The 22,053-nt window shown below is 43.2% G+C and overlaps 1 protein-coding gene across 2 annotated transcripts in view; it reads right to left on the bottom strand.

Annotated features, from left to right (window-relative positions):
- The window catches only part of TTYH3 (tweety family member 3), a 201,569-nt gene extending 179,522 nt beyond the window's left edge, over nt 1–22,047 (bottom strand). For both annotated transcript variants that reach the window (XM_069084785.1, XM_069084784.1), the window contains exon 1: nt 21,484–22,047. In XM_069084785.1, the coding sequence (XP_068940886.1) occupies nt 21,484–21,606 (123 nt within the window). In that variant the 5' untranslated portion in view covers nt 21,607–22,047. The remainder of the gene's footprint in view (nt 1–21,483) is intronic.
- Nucleotides 22,048–22,053: the final 6 nt, after the last annotated feature.

The following is a 22,053-nucleotide window of genomic DNA, read 5'->3' as shown; positions in this document are numbered from 1 at the left end:
CAAGGGGGTGGAAAAACAATGCATAAAGGGGCAATGAAAAGGTTGTGGATCAAGGTGGCTGGTGAGGAAAAGTCAGATAACTGGTGTGAATGAAATGAAGCTTGGGTCCTTCCTAAATTGGTGGTCACCTAGGAGAGAGTTACCAATCAGGAGAGGAGGGCCTCAGGGCAGAGATTTCTTCTGAGGGACAAGGTGGCAAGTGAAGAAAAGGATAAGTCATCAGAGAGCTTACAGAAGACATTCTGTTTATGATAGCTCCGACACATCTCCCTTTTCTAGTTTGCCCTCTGACTCTGTATCGGAATATTTGTGAGAAATTGATATCACTAGAAGTAATAACTGTTCATGGAAAGGACAGAATCAATATGGGCAGAATCATGTTGGGGGAAGCCAGGAACTTGACTAGAGATGGAAAGGTATTGGCCAATGAGAATGAATAATCCATTAAATCCCATATCTCATAGAGCAAGAGGATAACTTATTTGGAAAATGGATTGTGAAGATGGGTTTATGAAGCCTTTGCACATCACAGCCCCTGGAATGCAAATAAGAACACACACACATACACAATTGTATACTACAGGGTCAGTCCCGTGATCCATTTAGCCTAGGAATCTGTCTATGAAAGAGATACCCAGAAACATGTGGTTGGCCAAAGTGGTTATCCTTACCCTTTGAGGTCCTCCAGACACTGAGACTGGCTCTCTATCCACTATGCCTCATTTCCTTTAATTTGGCCCAAGTTTACCCCCATTTCAAGCTTCAAAGGATGCTCTCTGTGTCTAGCACATAGGGATTATCTAACAAGTCTGTGTTTACCTCATATGTACCATTCATGGTTTTATAGACCTCAATTACATCCTCTCTTAGCTTCTACTCTTCTAGATTATAGGGTCATGATTTTTTTTCAGTCTGTCTTTAGAGGGCACATTCTGTTTTATTGAGGCTAACATCCAGAGGGAAATGGGGCTCCCTGGAGACAGACAGGAACAGTCACTTCTAGCCCTGACTTTGGGTGGTTCTGTCGCACTCTAGATCACTCTAGATCAGGTTCTTAAATGTCTTTCTATAATGGAACCCCTTGTCAGTTAAGTGAAGCCCATGCATGCATCATAAAACAAAATACACCAGATTACAAAGGAACCTATTATACTGAAATATACTTATTAAAAAAATGTTTTTATAAAGTTGCAGAGCTCAGGTTGAAAGCCTCTGCTGTGGACAATCCTCATAACCAAGGATCTACTATATATAAACAAAGTTAAAAAGATTAGGACTCTAGTCTGGAAAGATAAAGGGGAAGAAAAGATACAATGTAACTAAAGTTTATAAAGTCTGCAGATAGGGGGAGAGGCACCTTAGAACAAGCAAGATAACACTTGCAGTTTTGTTTGTAACATACTTTCCAGTGGTTGAGCTGCAATAGATCACAGGTGTTGGGGAACCATTGTTTCAGGGATCATGGTTCCAGGGGACCATTTCAAATGTCTGTAAAGGGAACACAGCAGGGTGGAAAGATATTGAATTTAGTCTTAGATGAATTAGAGTTGAGTTCTTAGGACCATAGATTCAGAGCTGAAAAGGACCTCTGAGATGCTTTACTTCCATCATTTTACAGATGAGGAAACTGAGGCCCAGAGAGTCTAAGTAACTATACCTAAGGTATTTGGGTCATAAGTAGCAGAGCCAGGATTTGAACTCAGGTCTTCTGGTACAAAATTCAACATTTTTTCTTATTACATTTTATTACTTTTAATCAATCTGCCCTCTCTCCCTGCCACATCTCCCTCATTGAGAAAGAAAAACAAAATTCACATCGGCCACATATGAAACAAAAGAAATATTTCTGCCTCAGAGTCCCTCACTTCTGTCAGGAGGTGGGTAGGACTGTTCATCATGAGGCCACTGGGATCAGGGCTGGTCATTGTATTGACCAAAGTTCCTAAATCTTTCAATTGTTTGTCTTTACAATTTGTTATGGAGTAAATTGTTCTCTTGGTTCTGCTCACTTCACTCTGCACCTGTTCATTCATATCTTCCCAGGTTTCACTGAAACCATTCACTTCATCATTTGTTACAGCACCAGAGTATTCCATCACATTCATATACCATAATTTAATTTGTTTAGCCATTTCCCTGGGGGAGAAACCAGATGGCACATTGGATAGAGCATTAGGCTTGGAATCTGAGAGACTCATCTTTCTGAGTTCAAATCTGGCCTCAGACATTTACTAGCTGTGTGACCTTGGCCATATCACTTAACTCTGTTTGCCACAGTTCCTTATCTATAAAATGAGCTGGAGGAGGAAATAGCAAACCATTCCAATATGCAACAAAAACAACAACAAATCCTCAATTTCCAATTTTTTACCATAACAAAAAGAGCTGCTATAAATATTTTTGTATAGATGGATCCTTTTCCTCTTTGATCCCTTTGGGAGTCAATACTAGTCAGTACTGGTATCAGCAGGTCAAAGGTTATATACACAGTTTAATAACTATTTGGACATAGCTCCAAATTGCTTTCCAGAAAAGCTAAACCAGTTGAGAGTTCCACCAACAGTGTATTATTGCATCTGTTTTACCAAAGCCCCTCCAGCATTTTTCATTTTCCATTTTCATCAACTCGGCCAATTTGGTTGGTGTGAAGTGGCACATCAGACTTTTTTTTTTAATTTGCATTTAAGTTGCATTTTAATTTGTATGATTATTTAAAGCATTTTTTAATATGGTTATTGATAGCCTGAATGTCTTCCTTTGAAAACTACTTCCAACACTTTTTCCAATGTACATCCTCTTCTCTACCAATGAACTGTGACCCTGAATAAGTCTCATTTTATAAAGGAAGAAAATGACACTTAGCAAGTTTAAGAGATTTCTTCAAGGTCAAAATCCCATAGACTACATAGATAACCTTTCAGGTCCATTCTTACTCTGGTCATCCTATGAGGTGTCCCACATTCGAGTCCCAGAGCCAAGACTTGGAGTCCATCATCTTCCTTCACAGGGTTACTGGTTGTTATGAGGATCAAAGGAAATAATGTAGGTAAAACACTTTGCAAACTTTAAAGCACTATGTGAATGTTAACTGTTATTATATATCCCCTAAATACATTAACTTCCATTTACATATAGTAAAGCTTGTGCTTCCTTGGGAGGAGTAGGAGAATCATTTATTTTAAAAAAATTCTTCTTATTAGGGCGGCCAGGTGGCTCAGTGAGTAAGAGCACCATCTCCAGTGTCGAGATGACTTGGGGATCAAATCCAGGCTCAGATACTTAGCACCACACCCAGAAATAACTGGCTGTGTAAACTTGAGCAAGTTACTTAACCCCAATTGCTTTAAAAAAATTTTTTTTAAATTCTTCTTATTTTGAACTTAACATATATGATGAAAAAAAGAATTTTATATGAAACTCTGGATTTTTATATAGCTTGCTTTTCTTTTAAAATATAATATAAAGGGGTGGCTAGATGGCTCAGTGAATAGAGCACCGGCCCTGGAGTCAGGAGGACCTGAGTTCAAATCGAGCCTCAGACACTTGATACACTTACTAGCCGTGTGACTTTGGGCAAAACACTTAGCCCCAATTGCCCTCCAAAAAAACAAAAAAAAATAATAAAATAAAATGTAATATAAATTCAATTTGCAACTTTCAAATCTGTCCTGTTTGTCTGTGATTCTTTCTGGCTTTCCTTCTGCTCTTTTAGGAGAAGTATTTAAATGTTTCAGAGAGCATCTGGAGTCCCCATACCCACAGCCTAAGTACTTGGTACCAAAATGACGTAGGGAGCCATTGTATTACCACCAACTGTCAAGGAGCAAATCTGGGAGCAAAAAGAAAAAATAAAATTTTTGATCAACAGACTGGGACCAAATACAGCTGGGAAAGAACTAGACGATGTGCCAAAAACTGGAGAGTCAGCCCAAGACATCCGAAATAAAGCCACCCACCCAGCACACGGGAGAGGTTTCAACACCATCCCTGGGAGCCATACAAAATATTCGTTAGCATTTGGAATTGTCCACCCACAGTCTTCTAAAAATGGGATGAAGAAGAATTAGAGATGTTAGAAAAGTATCTGGGAATGCAATCAAGGCAAACCAGCACAGGCCCCCTGGTCTAAGAGAAATCAGGGTTGGTCTCAAGGAAACCATACAGTAGGTGAACTAATGCTTTGAAGAAGGCTTTAAGCCAGTTAGACTATATGTCAATGGTGTCAAACCCAAAGAGAAGGAGAGCCCACTCAACCATACCTAAGAATCCCTTCAAGCCACATACTAAGAAAATAACATATTATTACTATCTATGTTTTATTGTATTTTTATTTATTTTGTTAAATATTTCCCAATTGCATTTTAATCTGGTTCAGACTGCCCTGGGTGGGGTGGGGATAGGGGGGTTGTGGGCTGTATGTGCATCTCTGACATCTCTACTATAAACTATATGTTTTCTAAAAATGGAGATTGCCTTTTGCCTTTGTTCTCCCAATGGTTAGAACAGAGCCTGGCACACAGTAGGTATGAAATAAATACTAATGAAACTGATTGATTGAATAATTAAACACATAATCCAGGACACTAATACTTGACATCTTCATCCTTATTTATGCCTGGTGTCATTGAAGACATTGCTAAGTATGGGAAAGACCCAAAATAGGATGCCCCAAAGACCAATGACTACTATCTACCTGGACAGCCAGAGGAACTAATTTTGTTCTAAGAGAATAGAAAGTGGGTCTTTGGAAACATACAGGTCTTCTAACAAGGTCCTCACGGCCATGGTTTCCTGCCCTACTTGTGTTCAAACAATGAATCAAGCTTTTTGAGGGAAGAGACTGTTTTCCATTTCAGCAATTAGCACCTTGCACATTGATCCCGATCTGTGATTTCATTGGTGTATGACTTTCTAACTATAAAAGACTCCAGCCTCTCACCCTGCACTAAGTGCATGGTTAGTATTGGTTGAAAAGGATATACAAGAAATAATGTCAAATTAGAGAGGTGACATGGAATAATAGTTGGACATGGAGTTGTTAAGACCTAACTTCAAATTTGGCCTCAGACACTTGCTAGCTATATGACCTTTGGAAGGTCACTTAACCGTGACTTGGTTCTCTCATCAGATGGCCCAAAGTCCTTTCTAGATGCTATGATCACGAGTAATACTTTAACATCCCCACAAAGATGTTTTATAATGTTTCCAAATCTTGAGATAATTCCTATAGAAAAAGAATTATACTAGAATAATTGTGTACTCATTTTCACCACATTTACCCACTGAGGGATAATGAGGGGACTGGACAAAATTTCTAATTTTGTTCACATTGTTCAAATTTTACGATTCTATGAAACTAATGCCCAGGATCCCAAGGAGATGTGTCTAGATTCCTCCTCCCCTCCCCAAGTTTCTTTCTCTATGATCTCTTTAAAATAAAAATTTCTGCCTAGGATTGCTGAGGATCGCTGGGTCTGTTGAGTGAGCCCAGATGTTTAAATTCAATGTAAGAGGATTTCTGCAGAAGAATGCATGGTGCCTATAACATAGCTGACCCCAGAACTATGGCCTGGGAATAATTTCCTCAGTTTCTTTCCCAGGATCTCTTCCTTCCTTATGAGATGTTCTGATGGGGCTTATGAAATGGAGACCAATAGAGGGAATGAGCTCCCCATGTGGGACTAGCTTCTCTCCTGGGAGGACAAAGCCTAGGGGTAATGGAAGTGAAGGGAAAGGGAAAAGAAAAGGAAAGGGAAAGGAAAAAGAGAAAAGAGAGAAGAACGGAGAAAGGGAAAGGGAAATAAAGAAACCTGTTGCCTTAAAAATGTTTCCATTTCTCACATAGTGTATACACACACACACACACACACACACTTACTTCTAGATAGAGAAAAGAAGCCTGACACCCTGAAAAATCTGCCTAATGGCTGGCATTATGAAGATAGCTCAGCCTGCTCAGGGAGGTTGTCCCACCCTATTTCTGAAAGTGAATTTGTGTCTGGGAGTGTGGGGGAAGAAGGAATAAGAAACAGAAAAACAGCTTCCACCTACGGATGCCCCACAGCAGAGAAGAAGAAAAAGAACAGCTCACACGGTATCTTGCAGGTGAAAAAGAGACTGGAATTTTTTTCAAATTCAGCATTAATTCATCAGTGCTCAAGGAACACCCCCAAACAGGGAAACAAATGGACTAGATGATCTAGAGTTTCTTTCTGTTCTGTGACTATGAAACTAAACAGCTATTCTTCAGTGATGCTTAAGTTATTTTCCCCTTCTCATTGGAACTCCTTTCCAGTGGCCCTGAATGATGAAGGGCAAAATGCAGGGTCTGCCTCCTGGGAAGCCTTATGGTGGAGGGGATCTCAAGGTCCAGCTGTCCTACAGATGTTCTGGAGAGAGACACTTTCTTGGTGCAAATAAAAGGGACTTCAAAGCAAGAGACAGGAGTCAGAGGAACTGGGGTGGGGCAGAATGTGCATCAAGATCCTCCATGTATCCAGTGGAAAGCTGTGCCCTACAGTTAATTTCATGTGCTTCCCTCTTTGGACACATAGTGACTGTGTAACCCTGGACATGTCATTTAAAGTACTCTAGGCAACTCTAAGCCTAGAATTTGCAGATCAGGGGTTGCCCTGCATCGGTAAAGGAAGTTTTCTTATCCAGAAGTTCTTGGATGTGTGTATATGAATGTATGTGTGTATGTATGTATATGTATATGTAGATAAATACACATAGTACACACATGTATATATATGTATGTGTATATACATCTATGCATTTATACATATATACATATGGACTTATCATTTCAGGATATCCCTGAAGTCTGGACATATAGGAAATCTCATTAATTATGCATATTTTCAAGAAATGAAATGAATGAAATTTTCAACATTTTATTTAATTAGCATAAATGAGATTTCATAGGAAGACATAGGAGACACATAGTAAATCTCATTAATTAACTAAATTAAATTAATCTCATTTATATGGAAAATAGTCACCAATAGCTAATGAAAGCTTTTATTCCATATGAAATTGTCATGGCTAAAATTTATGCTAATTAAATATATGTATATAAATATAACATAAATATATCACTTAAATGATCAATCCAATCCCTATCCCTACTCTATAAATAAATCCTGGTGCCAAAAGATGGGGTCCTTTCTTTTATCCACTATCCCAATGCAGAGTACCTTAAACACACACTTCAAACATGAGAAATAGTCAGAGGAAAGCTACCCAGAAAGCTACTCCTGTTTTCTCATGTCAAGACTAATAAAGAAATGGCATTCTTGATAAGATGCTCTCCTCTGCTAGGATCTTTGGAGACTACCAACACACGCACACACCAAACCCTAACATTGATCTGTCTGCTACCTTCATTATGAACAGGTCAAAATGCACATTTTAAAGCAATAACCTGGTACCATACAACTGCATGAAAGAGGTTTTCTTTTCATCCCAACAGGAAAGAGGGGTGGGAAGAGATTCAGGAGTACCCAGTGGATGGGGAGGAAACACCAGTCACAATTAAGAGTAGGTTCCCAAACACTTGCCCTCTGATAACCCAAGTGAATGCTGGGCCACTATCTACAAGAAACAGCTCTCCAGAGAGGATAGTAACCTATCTCTTACTTTCAAGTCATTCCAAAAAACCGTAAGGACCCTAAACCACACCTTATCATTACTCCTGTGGGGCAGCCTCAGATTATCTTCTATTCCCATGGGGAGGCCTCAGATTATCTACTACTCCCAGACACAGACTTCTCTGGCTTCAGGCCTCCTAAGAAGAGGAGCTGGAGGTTATGATTTTCCATTGGTTCTTCCCTCCAGAGGATGAGGCTCTGGCTTTGCAGGATAGCTTCTTCTCTTCTCAACAAATTTTCAAGTTTCCCACAAGGGATAATGAAGGCAAGAACAGCATGCTCCAGTCCCAGGGATTGCAGGGGAAAGGAATGAAGCAGGTTTCTCTACTGCTTCTCTTTCTGACTGCTGCCTAACCATTGTGCTACCTAGAACAGACTTTATTTGGTGAGAATTCATCCCACTGCCTGCCCATCCCCATTTCCAAACAATTCAGAAGGTTTCTGCAGAAGAAACACTCCATAGCAGGTGCTATGGGTGGTACAAATACGAGGTACAGTTTTTGCCCTTAAGCAGCTTACTTGATTAGAGAACCAAATCTAATATATACCAGGGAGAAATCAACAGAAAAATGCTGGAGAATGCTCATTTAGAGATGGGAGGGCTCAAAAACCTGTCTCTGGCACTCAAAGCTTTCACAAATTGGCTCCAACCTACCTTTTTAGACTCATTTCACACTTCTCTCTCCCCTTTATGTATTATATGCACCAGACAAATTGAACTATTCTCCTTGCTGACATTATCCCCGACCCACCTTTCTCATCCTGCCCTCTCCCATCTCCATAGCTTTGCTCACCTTACCTCCTTCTGGAATAACCTCTTCCCATCTCCCGCTGCCAAACATCTTCCTTCCTTCAAGGCTATCTCAGGTATGACCTCTTCTATGACACCTTCCCTGACTGTTAGCTAAAAGTAATCTGTCCTACTTCAAATTCCTCCTGACCTCTTACCTGAACCTTTCCTTTGCCTTGCAATATAATGATTTATAGATTTGTCCTCCCCTCCACCTTCTTATTCCTTAAACTTTTCAATAAAGGGCCCCTTTCTTATCTTGCTACTCCCTGAACCTAATGCGGTTCCTTGCACATAATAAAGGCTTAATAAATGTTTGTTGAATTGGATTGTGGTAAATATGGGCAAGAGTGATCAAGAATGATTCATGAGGAGGGAGCAGCCTCATTTGGGCCTTAAAAGAGAGGTAGATAGGGAAAGAGGATTCTAGGCAGGGAATGATAGATTGGGAGCACTTTAATAGCAGGGGTTTGGGTTTTGGGGTTTGTTTTTCTCTATATTCTCAGTCATTAGCACAGTGTCTGGAACAGTGGGCATTTACTAAATGTTTATTGACTGACTAAACAAAGGCAAGATGAGAAGGAGCAGGCAGTGAAGAGATAAGCCTGATTAGAGTAGAGGATTCCTAGTTTAGTAGAACAGAGATACAACTGTATCTAAGGACGGGTCTGAATTTGAAGGTCCTACAACATGAGGATGAAGATTTATAAGTGATGGGGAGCCACTGAAAGTTTCAGAGCAGGAGAGTGACAGCATTTTAATAACCACAATCTCTACTCTTTGATTTCCTTCTGTACAGAATAGCTGTGACAGTTAAAAGTTATGACTGCCTGTCTTAAAAGACAAAAGAGTTATTATTTGGATAGCAGGAATGGGAACAACCCAGCTTCTAAACTTGGGACTAATCCCTTTTCTCAGAGTTCTGTTGTGGGTTCAAATGGAGGAACTTCCTGATGTATTTATGAGTGTCTTCTTTCCCCCAACACCTGTCATAATCAGGGCCATGGCTGCCTGCGGAAGGGTGAACTGCCAAAAGCCAGGCAGAAAACTGAGTATCAAATCCTACAGCAGGTGAGGGAAAAGGGTTTACTTTACTTCATTCTGACATCTGTCTGGATTGTTAAAACACACATAGACCCATCCCTGGGGCCTTGTAAACCAAGGCAATTGCCCTGGACTCTGGGCTTTGGGAGCAGGTCCAGATGGCTTTAGGGGTGGGGGAGTGAAGGAGAGAAAGGAATTGACTTGGCCAACTACTACTTGAAAAACAAACGAAAAAACCCCCAAAACTTCAACCTGTGTATTTACCTTCCACAGCACCCCTCCCCCAAGCCAGTTCATTCGTTTCAACAAAAACAACCTCCATCAAAATGTTAAAGGGGGACATAAATATTAAGGGACAGAGAAGATGTCCATACAGAGTGACTTCCCCTTCCCCTAGAGAGGCCTCAGATCACATATGCTATTCTCCAATCTGCTTACCCAGATTGCATGCTTCTCCCGCTAACAGCCAGGGTACAGGTGACTGGCTCCAGGGGAATGCAAGTTTAGAAACAACAAGATCCAGGGGGAAGTCCAGGGGTTGGTTAGATACTTGCTGTTTTTTGCTCTGGTTTTCTCTCATTCTGGTTTCAAGCCACCAAGACAAATCCCTGGAGTTGTCTACCTAGGAGACTGAATGGTCTTGGAAGATAGTCATTTAAAACCCTATATCTAGCCTGTTCCTCCCCCTTCCTCCTGGTCAGCTCATCAGTAAGCAGTTCACCACAGGATGGCAAGCAGAGGTTGAAATATTTATTGTTGCTTAATCATTTTCAGTCACGTCCAACTCTGTGATACCCTTCTGGGGTTTTCTTAGCAAAGGTACTCGAATGGTTTGCCATTTCCTTCTCTAGCTCATTTTACAGATGAGGAAACTGAGGCAAATTGGGTTACGTGACTTGACCAGTGCCACAGAGCTATTCTGAGGCTGGATTTGAACTCAGGTCCTCCTGCCTCCAGGCCCAGAGCTCTAGCCCCTGCTCCAATTGAAGTATGGCTTTCCTCAAACACCATTCATTCAACCCAGTCCTCATAGGATTTAGAACTGCAAAGGACTATAGAGATAATTTAATCCAATACCCTCACCGTAGGTTGCCCAGGGTCATACAAGGAATATACATAATAAAGCAGTATTCAAATCTAGGTCTCCCTCTCCCAAATCAATGTCCCTTCTTCTCTGAGCTTTAAGGTCCTATTCATGTATTTGACATTCATTTATTAAGCACTTATGTGCTACAATGTCCTAAGCACTAGGAGAGATACAAAGTAAAACAAAGACAAAAAACCTTCAATCTCAGTATTTATTGAACACCAAGTACAAGACTTCTCTCACTTTGTGACCCTAACAGCACAGTCTGATCAATGTGTATTTCTCCTTTTTGACTCCTCAGTTCCCAAAGCAAGAATTAAGAAGGCTTTGAAAAAACCCACAAGGCAGTTAGGTGGCTCAATGGAATGAGCAGCAGGACTGGAGTCAGCAAGACCTGAGCCTCGTACACATTAGCTGTGTGTGACCCTAGGCAAGTCACTTAAGCTGTTTGCCTTATTCTACTCCAGTATCTTTGCCAAGAAAACCCCATGGATGGTATTGGCATGAGATGGTCCACAGGGTCATAAAGAGTCAGACATACATGGGGGTGGCTAGGTGGTACAGTAAATAGAGCACCGGCCCTGGAGTCAGGAGGACCTGAGTTCAAATCCGGCCTCAGACACTTAACACTTACTAGCCAGTGTGACCTTGGGCAAGTCACTTAACCCCAACTGCCCTGCCTTCCCCCTCCAAAAAGCAAAAGCAAACAAAAAAACAATCAAAACCCCAAAGAGTCAGATACACCTGAACAACAAGGAAGAGACCCACAGGAGCTAGCCTCCCTTTTCATACCACCCCTAGGAGACAAGGCTGTTCTCACCCTCCTCCTCTGCCCATGACTGAGGCCTCTAGGTCAGAACCACCTTTTATACAGGTCTAAACAGCACTGCTGACTGACTCAGGGTAACACGTGTAATCTGCATGGCCTCTGTCTGGGATAAGTCCAGAGGCCACCAAAAGTGTACAGATGTTGACAGCTATTAAAACACAATAGGCAGAAGGGAGAATCCAACATTGATTCCCTTCACCAGCTCCCTTTATGAGAAGCCTGGAGTGGGAAAATCAGAAGACCTGTTCTAGTCTCAGCTCTGTCATTAAATAGTTATGTGATTAAAATAAGATGTTCAACTCTTCAATGTCCACGTTCGTAAACTGGGGATACCACTCCCTTCTCCATACGTTTCCCAGAATAATTGAGGGGATAAAATTTGAGATAATATGAGAACACACGTTGAACAGATTTCCGTGCCATACACACGATGACATCATCATCATCTACAAAGTAGGCCCTCATATGTTGGCCATTAGATAGTATTCCCATAGCTCTCAGTTTCTATTGCTTATAAAGAGACTCTCTCCATCCACCCACCCCGCCCCCATCCCTATCCCCATCCCCAAGAACAGATCATTGCTTTGAGAAGACGAAATGCAGTCTAGAAACAGAACCAGGCCTGATAGGAAACAAAGCACACAACTCAAGCCCTTTAAAAGCCAAAACTATACCGTGACTCTGAGCCAGCTGGGAGCAGGACAAGAAGACGTCATCTGGGACGTGTATGGGCACACATGCTTCCAATATGCAGAAGAAAGGAGCCAAGCCTATGGGACTTGGTGAGAGCCAGTATGGTAGAAACAACACAGAGACACATGGCTTTGGAAGGATGCTCTGTAGCCCTATCCCCACAACTCCTGGCCCAAGAGACATGTGACTAGGAAGACCAAACTGGAGGCTGGCTGCCCATCCAAATTCCTTAACCAATAAGGATACAATGGGCAACTCCTTGGTGTTTAGCCCTAGGGTAAGAACACTAGGCTTTGAATCCAAATAATTGGCTTTTATAGAGAACTTTAAAGTTTGCAAAACACTTTGTGTACATTTCTTCATTTGAGGCTGACAGTCACCCTCTAAAGTATATAGTATGATCCTCATTTTGCAGCTGAGAAAATTGAAACTCAGAAAGATGAGGTAATTTCCTATTAAGCATAAGAGGAAGGCTCTGAATCCAGGTCTCTCAAGCTCCAAACCCAGCACCATTATGAAACACTGCCTGTAACTCAGATAATCTTGAGCTTGAGCTCAATCACTTACTAGATATATGACCTTGGGCAAATCACTTAATTTTTCATCTGTAAAATAAAGAGGATGGGGGCAGCTAGGCAGCACAGCAGTGAAGAGAGCACCAGCCCTGGAGTCAGGAGAGCCTGAGTTCAAATCAGACCTCAGACACTTAACATTTTCTAGTCGTGTGACCTTGGGCAAGTCACTTAACCCCAATTGCCCTGCCTTCCCCCCTCCAAAAAGCAAAAATAAAAATAAAAAAAATAAAGGGAATGAACTAAATATCAATGAAGTCCCCTCTAACCCTGACTCAAGTTTGAAACAAAGGGATTATAAAACAAGGATCTTGCCTTCAAGGAATTTACATTCGGTGAATTAGAGAGAACATACTTAATAAATTAACAAGTATTTATTAAGCATTTATTATTGTGCCTACTAGGTGGCTCGGGGGAAAGAGCACCAGACCTGGAGTCAGGAAGACTCATCTTCCTGAGTTCAAATCTAGACTCCTATACCTACTAGCTGTATGACCCTGGGCAAGACACTTCACCCTGCTTGCCTCAGTTTCCTCATCTGCAAAATGAACTGGGGAAGGAAATGGCAAACCATTCCAGTATCTTTGCCAAGAAAACGCCCAATTCAGCCATAAAGAGTCAGACATGACTTGAAAAATGTCTAAACAACAAAATACTTTGTGTCAAGCACTGTGCTGTGTTGTACTGAGGATACAAAAACCAAAAAAAAAAAAAGAAATACTCCCTCTCCTCAAGAAGCCCCCAACAGTAACAATAATCCCATACATTTATATAACACTTTCCAGTTTTACAGGAGGTTTTCCTCCTCCACTCTCTCTTTGATCCTCATAAAATATCCCCATTTCAGAGATGAAGAAACAAAGATCTACATAGCTGAATCTTTCCAGTATTTTTCCAATACAGTTACCTACTAACTTATATTGTTGTCCCCCAAAAAGTAGTCCCAAAGGAGTTCAGAGCAGAAGGAGATGAATAAAGGCTAGAGTTAGCAGAAAAGCCTTCATGGAGAAGGTGGTACTTGAGCGGGGTGTTGAAGGATGAGTATTATTTGAGAAGACAGATGAGGACATGAAGGTGGCAAGAGTTGAAAGTAAAACATCCTGGGTCAGAGCAGAAAGCAACAAGCAGAACCTGTTTATGGGACAGTGAAGGGACCCCCAGAGCAAAATCTTCCACTGTTGTTCCCTGATAACAACCCCCAAAACATGACCACAGAGAAGACATCCCTGACAACAGTTTCTAAACCATAGATTTGATTTACCTAGACCCAGGGCAGTCCTCAGACTTCTCTCTCCTGGTTGGTAATTTAGAAGGTCAAAAAAAGGCCACGGTCTCCCACTGCATTTGGGGCCATTGCCAATCATTTTGACATATGGCTTTGCCAATGGACTCCAATGACTCTGGAGGAGAGACTGAGGCTGATGACTTTGCACAGCCCGGCCTCGCTTAACTCTAACTTCACTTATAAGTCAAGACATCACCTCCTGATATCATTGGGCCTCTTTGAGAATGAAGGACGAACAACAATTTGAAAGGTGTAGAAGACAGAAGTCCTAGATACAGTAAGGTTGGACAAGGAACTGCAATGAGGTATCTCAGCAGCATCAGCTAAGACTAAGGAAATTCTGATCCCTATGCCTCTTAGAAGAAGCCTCTGGTTTACACCACTAGGTTATAAGGCAGGGTTACAGCAATGAGAGGACTTCGGAATCCTAACAGAAAAGTTCAGGCTGACTGACTAGGAATTGGAGAAGAGCAGCTGTCCAAGGCTTCGAGTTAGAGAAGGACCTATTAAATCCTACACTGTGCCCTCAGCTAAGCACTGCAATAGACAGCCTCAGTCCGTGCCTTTAAGGTGTGTACAATTTAATTAGAGAAAAAGTAAACAAGACTAACACTTTTTTTAAAATTAGAGAACGGAGGCAAACAATGCACCATCAAGACCAAAACATAAGATAAAAAACACACTATAAAGACTGAGGAAAGATACTCAGTGTTCTCTAAAAGCATTTGTTAAGTATTCAACTGCCTGGGAATATATACAAAGAAACCCATTGTCAAATAACACACCAGAAGAGGTATACAGCACTGGAAAACAGAACATGAAAGGCAAATGAACTCTGATTAATTGCAATGACCAGTCTTGATGCTACAGAACAGATAATGAAATTCATTTCTTTCATTTTAGTAGAGGGATAGGGAATTACAGTTGCAGACATTTGAATATTCTGCCAAAAATGGTTTGTAGCTATTGGGAGCAAAAGCAATGGACTATATTTGAAAACAGCTACTATAAAAACCAAAACTTGTCAATAAATGGGGCAGGGAGGAAGGGGGGGCTTAGAATCAAAAGATCTGGGTCCTGGCCCTGTATATATACTGGCTAACTGTATAAATCGGGGGAAATCTTTTGCCCTATTTGGGTCTCAGTTCTCCTGTCTGTAAAATGAAATGGTTAGATGAAATGATCTCTCAAGTTCCTGGTAGCTGTAACATTCAATGATGAAGGCATATTTGGTCAGATTCTACAGGACAAAAGCTTTACCCAGTTAGGTATTTAAGTCATGCACAGACCAAAGTAGTATTTTTTAAGTGAGGGAACATGACTAGAGCAGGGGTGGGGAACCTACGGCCTCAAGGCCACATGTGCCTCTCTAGGTCCTCAAACTCGGATTCAGTCAAAGGGCTACACTTGAGGACCTAAAGAGTGACATGTGGCCTCAAGGCCACAGGTTCCCACCCTTAGACTAGGGCCACAGGAAATTCAAGAGAAACAGGGTCTAAGAACCAAGAAGGCACCACCTCTATCAGCCTTCCTCAAATGCACAATTCCCAGAGCATGGCCTCTCCAAGGAGAGACAAAGTCTCTGAGACATATTGGTTCATGCCTTGAAAGACATAGAGCCTCAAAGCCTTGATCCTAGCCTCGATACTCAATCAAACAATAAGCATTTATTAAACATTTGCTATGAGACAGGCACTTTAATAGGGGCTGGGAATTTTTTAAAAAGCCATTCATGTCTTCTAAGGAAATCTGGGACTTGGTATGAAATCGCAAAATCCCAATACCAGTCACTGACAATAGGTGGTCTTCAGCATCCCTGGGGTACCCAATGAGGACCTGTGTATTCTACAGAGTATCAAAGAACAGAGATGAAGTCCCAGCCCTGATGATCAGCCATCCGCAAATGCAACAACAAATTCATGAGAATTCTCCTTACATCAGTAAACAAGAAAGGGAGCCTTCCTAACTTGGTAGAGGAATCTGATTTCAATACAGATTGACCCTAAAGAAAAAGAAAAATATCTCCTCCACTTGCTTGTTCATGACTAAAATTCCTTTAATTGTTAAATGAAATAAGAGACTTTATCACTTCCCACCAAATTTCGAGATTGGTTCTAAGAAAAGAAATACAACCAATTTACACTAAAATGTTCATATAAGGTCATAGGATCATAAAAGTACCTTTAGGGGATAATGTAGTTCAAGTACCTTATCATTTTTTTTAACAGCTGAGGAAACTAAAGCCCACCGAGGTCATTGACTTGACCAAGGTCACTCAGATTAGTAAGCCACAGAGTTGGGATTCAAACTCAGATCCCATGATTTCAAGTTGAATACTCCATATTCAAAACTTTTTCCCTCTGCTTCCCCTAGATCTCTAAGCTAAGATGGAAGATTGCAAAAAGGGGAACCTGAAAGAAGAAAACTTTGTTGGCTGGTGTTTTTTGACAGTAAAAACTCCCCTCTAAAGTGAATGTAAGTTCCTTGAGGGCAGGGTTGTTTTATCAATCAAAAAGCATTTATTAAGGCTTATTTGTATTATAGGTACGGTGCTAAGCACTGAAGATACAAAGAGAAACAGTATGGTTCCTCTACTTAATAAACACAATCAAATGGGGAGACAACATGCAAACAACCAGACATGTACAATGTAAATGAGAGGGCAGACAGGTGGTGAAGAGGACAGAATGGCAGGCCTGGAGTCAGAAAGACCTGAGTTCAAATCTAGCCTCAAATCTTTCTAGATGTGTGGCCCTGGACAAGTCATTTAACTCTGCCTCAGTTTCCTCATCTGTAAAATGAGCTGGAGAAGGAAATGGCAAACCACTCCAGTATCTTTGCCAAGAAAACTGTAAATGGGGTCAAGAAGAGTTGGCAATAATGGAAACAAATGAACAACACCAAATGAGAGAGCTTCTTTCCACAGGAAAGGTTCTTGTAGTGGAGGGGATCAGGAAAGACTTCTTGCAGAAGGTGGGATTTGAACAGTCTTAAAAGAAAGCCAAAAAAGCCAGGAGATGGAGGTGAGGAGGATTTTATTTTATCTTTGCATCCCCAGTGCCTAGGACAGTGTATGGTAATTAGCAGGTACTTAATGAATGTTTGCTGATTGAGTAGAAAGGTTTTCTAAAGATTTCTGTGCAGATCTCCTCCCAGAAAGACAACCTAGATCTGGGAGGCGAGCCCTGACAGTCCTATTGCCTCCTCCCTCCCTCCCCCCCCCCCCACCGACTGCTCAGCATGCCCCTACCCCCAGAAAAAAGAGAAGCAAAGAGCCTTCCTGGGGTAAAAAAAAAAAAAAGAAGAAGAAGAAGGGATAAGCTTCCTCCCTCGGCTGGCTTCCCCATTCCCTCCCCCCTCACATCAGCTTATCTCTCCCCAAACAAAAAGAAGTCTTAGCTGAGCACTGCAGTATGACTCAGATGAAGTCGGTTCCCATCTCCAGATACAACTCCCTCTCTTCTGGGAGAGAATTTAGCCAGGACCAGGAAGTGCTTCCCTGGAGCTCCAAAGGGCGATGTCAGGGCCCACACTGCTATTCCCAGAGGTAAGCAGGGGCTAGAGTCTGCCATCCCTCATCAGTATATCTACCCCAGACACCTTCCTTGACTTCATCATCCAGTCTGTCACTGAGGCTTGGGCATAGCTCACATCTGTCCTCCTCCCTCAGAGCCTGCACCCATAACCTGCTACAAAAAAGACTGAGTCTGGGTCAAAGGCCAATGCAGGATTGTGCAGAGGAGGGGAGCAGGGACACTACAAGAGATGCCTAAGAGGAAGTATATATAACAACCCCTATTCCCCTAAAGTTGACTCAGCTTCACAGAACATTGGAGGGGTTGACTGAAATATGCAGGTGATGATAGCTGGATACACATGTACCCATGCATGCACATATGTATGTATGTAAGTCCCTTAGCCAAGGAGGGACTAATGCCAAAAGCCCAAACTACATATTCTGAGCTTTCATCCCACCCACCCACCACCACCTCTAACAACCGCCTCTCAGGACCTCTGACACTGGAATTCAGCTGCCATCACGGGTGGTTTTCTCTCTTGGACACTTCAGACAAAGGCAGCTGCCCCCAGTGGACCAAGTGGGTACACAACCCCATACAGCTGTCTCCAGGCAGAGGAGATACTAATCAGGCCTCCTCATAAGAAAAGCACCCATAAACCACACACAACAAATGATGCACCTCCCTCCCTAAGAAAGTCTCACATGCCTAGCAAACACTGAAGGCCATTCCTTATAAAGTCCTCTTTTGAGGTGAGAGTGTACCAAGATGAAGACTATTCGTTCCTGACATGCATCTCCACAACCTTCTCCTCAGTCTGGCAGAAGCCCCCATGTATGAATGCTCCGCAGACCTCCAGACTCATCCCAAGTCTCAGTTGCCCATTTTCTCGGAATATACATGGACTCCCAGGATTGGACAAACTGAGAAGTCAAGCCTTTGGTTCCCCAAAAGCCAGCGAACCATTTCCCTTGCCCCCCTAGCATTACTAAATTTAAATAATCTCCTTCCTTTTTTTGTTTATGATTGTTTTACTGGAGTTCAGCTGACTTCTCCAGTGCGAAGCAAAGGAATCCCCAAGATAACCCAGCTTCTCTCTATTTCTTGCACTCATTCATTCCTCTCAGCACCAGCCCCTTACCCTTTCTAAGTAAGAAATCACCCCACCCTACCTCCAATCCACACAAAGCAGAGTCAAAAGCCTTAAAGTTGTCAATATTAAAATAAGAAAGAAATTAACACATGCTCAAACCTTAAGGTCTCACCAAGGGAGAACCTCTGTCTAGGAATTTCAAGGCCTCAGTTTATCCCTCTTGTTTAATGAGGGGGTTAGACTAAATGATCTCCAGGGGCCCTTTCCAATTCTAGCATTCTGTGATTCTGTGAGGCTATGATTTAGAGTGGAGGAATAGGAAAGGAGAAAAGAGGAAGGAAATAAGCATTTATTAATAACCTACCATGTGTCAGGCACTGTGCTAAGTGTTTTACAAATATTATCTCATATAATCCTCAAAACAACCCTAGAAGGTAAGTACTATACTCAAGAAAATTGTGGTGGAGAGGTTAGGTGACTTGTCCAGGGTCACACAACTAGAAAATGTCTGAGGCTACATTTGAACTCAGGTCTTCCTGACTCCAGGCTCAGTTCTCCCATTTCATCATTTGAAATTATTCAGTGATTAACACTGAGGCAACAAGGTGGTATATAAAGAGCACAGGACTTGGGAATTAGAGGATCTGGGTTCAAATTCTGACTGTGCTGCTTATTAGCACAATGATCAGTTTTCTCATCTGAAAAATCAGGTTGAATTAGATAACCTCTAAAGTTTCTTCCAGATTGAACTCTACAATCCCATACATTTAAAAGAAGCAGCAGGACCCAGAAAAAAAATTGGAAAAAAAAATCTTCCTGTCTTCTTGGCAGAAGTGGGTGCATATAGGTGGGGAATATTACATACAACAGTTAGTGGGCTTATTGGTTTTGCCAAATCGCTTTATGGGGAGAGGGAGAAGGAGAAATACATTCAGAAGTGAAGATGGTACAAAACTAAAAGCTATCTATAGAAGCAAAAATAAAATTCTTCTAGAAAGGGAAAGGCAAGAAAGAGTATGTTTGCACTTGCAGAGGATAGGGAGTGAGGTAAGGAAATGGTCATGTTTCTCAAATCCAGTCAAGAGAGCAGAACACAGGAGAACAGGAATTCCTATGGGAGGACAATACAAGCAGCTCTGTGAAACAAGGGAGGCTGGCGGGGCCCTAAGCTTATCAACATTACTGCCAACTTTCCTGACTAACCACAAACCACACATAGCCCACAAGTAGTATGGCCGTTGTGAGTACACAAGACAAGCCCACCTCCTGGATGGATGCCAGTCAGTCCCTCCACCATAGAACCCTGAACTCTGGCCAGGGAAGACAGGACAGCAATTGACTGCTGTGTACACTGCCCAGGACAAGAAAGATGTCCGGCTGATTTTTCAGACCTCCCCCAAAAAACAGTACCATGAAACTGATCAACAATCCCCATAAGGAAAGGCACAATTAATCACTCAACATTTATTAAACATCTATTATGTGCCAGGCAAGCATACTAACCAACCAACCCACACAAGACCAGAGGAGATGGTAACTCCCCAATGAGAAGACCCTACAGGAAATACCCGATAAAATCCAGAGTGGACTTAACCTACCAGGTAATCAGACACTGCAGAGCTACAGGAATTGGATACCACAAACAAATGTGAACACAACTGTCTTCAAGACAGAAATCCCAATGCCAGCTTCCCATTGGCCACTTCACTTGCAAGGGGGGAAAAAGTTGGCTTTGCAAGGGAAAAGTCACTTGAGCTCCTGGGGACTGGGTCAATGATAAACTCAAGGTTTGTCCTGGGTGCAAGACCAGCCAAGCCTTAGGTCCAAAGGGTAGGCAAAGAAACTGGCACCTGAGAGACTTTAGGGTGACTTTGTTCTGCTCACCAGAGATAAAGGTGGAATTCACCATCAGTTCAGAGCTACCACCAGGCCCCACGGTTTGTCTATGTAAACCACTTCTGCATCTTGTGTAGAGAGAACCCAAGAAAGCAAAAATGGTGATCAACCAAGGAAGGAACACAGCTCAATAAGCCATCAGAAATCACTGCAGCTCCTTCCCAGTCCTGAGAAGAGACAGGGCCCCAGGCACACTCCAGTGGTTTCAAGGAGACAGCTGGTCAATGTTAGAGCCAGGCCAAGAGACAGAGGCTCTTCTGCAGAGACCAGGTTCTCACACAGCTTTAACTGTTACCTTCCAACTCTTTCTTCTCCTGCCAGAACACTTTGTTTACACTGATTAGAGGCTGTCTTCACCACAGTCCCAGGAAGAAAGCACAAGCCCCAGAACCACAAGAAGGGGACCCTGTCCAAGAGTCCTGGTACCTTGGGTTGGGGAGTGGGGAAGGGTAATCCACCTGCTGGAGTCCAAAGAACGGGCGGGGGTGGAGGGGATATTGGGGGGAGGCTCAGAGGAGATCCCTGAAGCAGTTGGGAGCTAGCTCCTTTTCAAGCCTTCCGGAAGGGGACCTCTCCCGTAGTGGGGAGGTGAGGGTGGGTGGCAGGGAGGTGGACTACGGAGATGAGAGGTATGAAGGGAGAAATGAGATGGAATGAGGCATATTTTCATCTTCCCGAAGTGCCCTCAAGCTCTGCATTAAACTATGAGCCCTAAAACTGGACCAGGGGGATTTTTCTAGCCTGTGTTTACCAAGTCAAATTCTATATCCCCTTCCTCACCAATGCCCAATCACCGTATTCTCTGGAAAGGCCCTGCTCTGGGTAAGAGGAACCCAGATTGCAATATCCCTCCCTACCCCAAGTGTCTAAAATGGAAGAGCTCCTCCGCAGCCCTTGGTCCATTCTAGCCTCCCCACCCCACCGTGGGTGCCACCAGAGGCGGAACGGAGAAGCCCAGGGGAGACTGCCCAGCCACCCCCTCACGAACACGGACACCCATGGGGGTGGGGGAGGTGACACTCACCTGCTGGTATTCCGTGTCCTCGGGCCGGAACTGGCTGCTCGTCGTCTCCCACTGCAGGTTGAAATGGGGCAGCCGGTGCAAGAGATTCACCCACCAGGGCGCGGAGTAGCTGACCCCGGCCATGGGCCCGGCTGTCCGCGGGGGATTCCGAGGGGTGGGAGTGGATGACGGGGTGGGAGGGGGGGGTGGGGAAAAAGTGGGGGGGAGATGCCTGCCTCCTGGCCGCCTCTCCCTCCCTCCCTCCTCTTCCTCCTCCTCCCCTGGCTCCCTGGCCTTGGCTCTAGGCTCAGCCGCGTGGGGCCCCGGCTGCCATCCGGCTCCTGCTTCTCTCGGGCCTCCCGGGCAGGCGGGCTGATGTGGGGAGGGTTAGGGGGCCAGGGTCCCCCGCTGCCCGGACGGCGTTCTGCCCGCTTCCCGCATCGCCGGGTCTGCAAACCAGCTAGCAGCCTGAGCGCCCCCGACGTGCGGCGCTGCACTCCGCGGTGCTCCTCGCCGATCCTCTCCTCCCCACCGCCTGCTCTTTGTTCGCAACCGCTGCCACCACCGCGGCGAGAGCTGAAGCTCCCCGCC

This window comes from Petaurus breviceps, unplaced genomic scaffold, assembly GCF_028583685.1.
Source record: "Petaurus breviceps papuanus isolate PSGF00001 unplaced genomic scaffold, PetGlider_PUasm1.0 175, whole genome shotgun sequence".
NCBI lineage: Eukaryota > Metazoa > Chordata > Mammalia > Diprotodontia > Petauridae > Petaurus > Petaurus breviceps.
The sequence above is the reverse complement of the archived record's forward strand: the minus strand, read 5'-3'. Positions and strand labels throughout refer to the sequence as shown.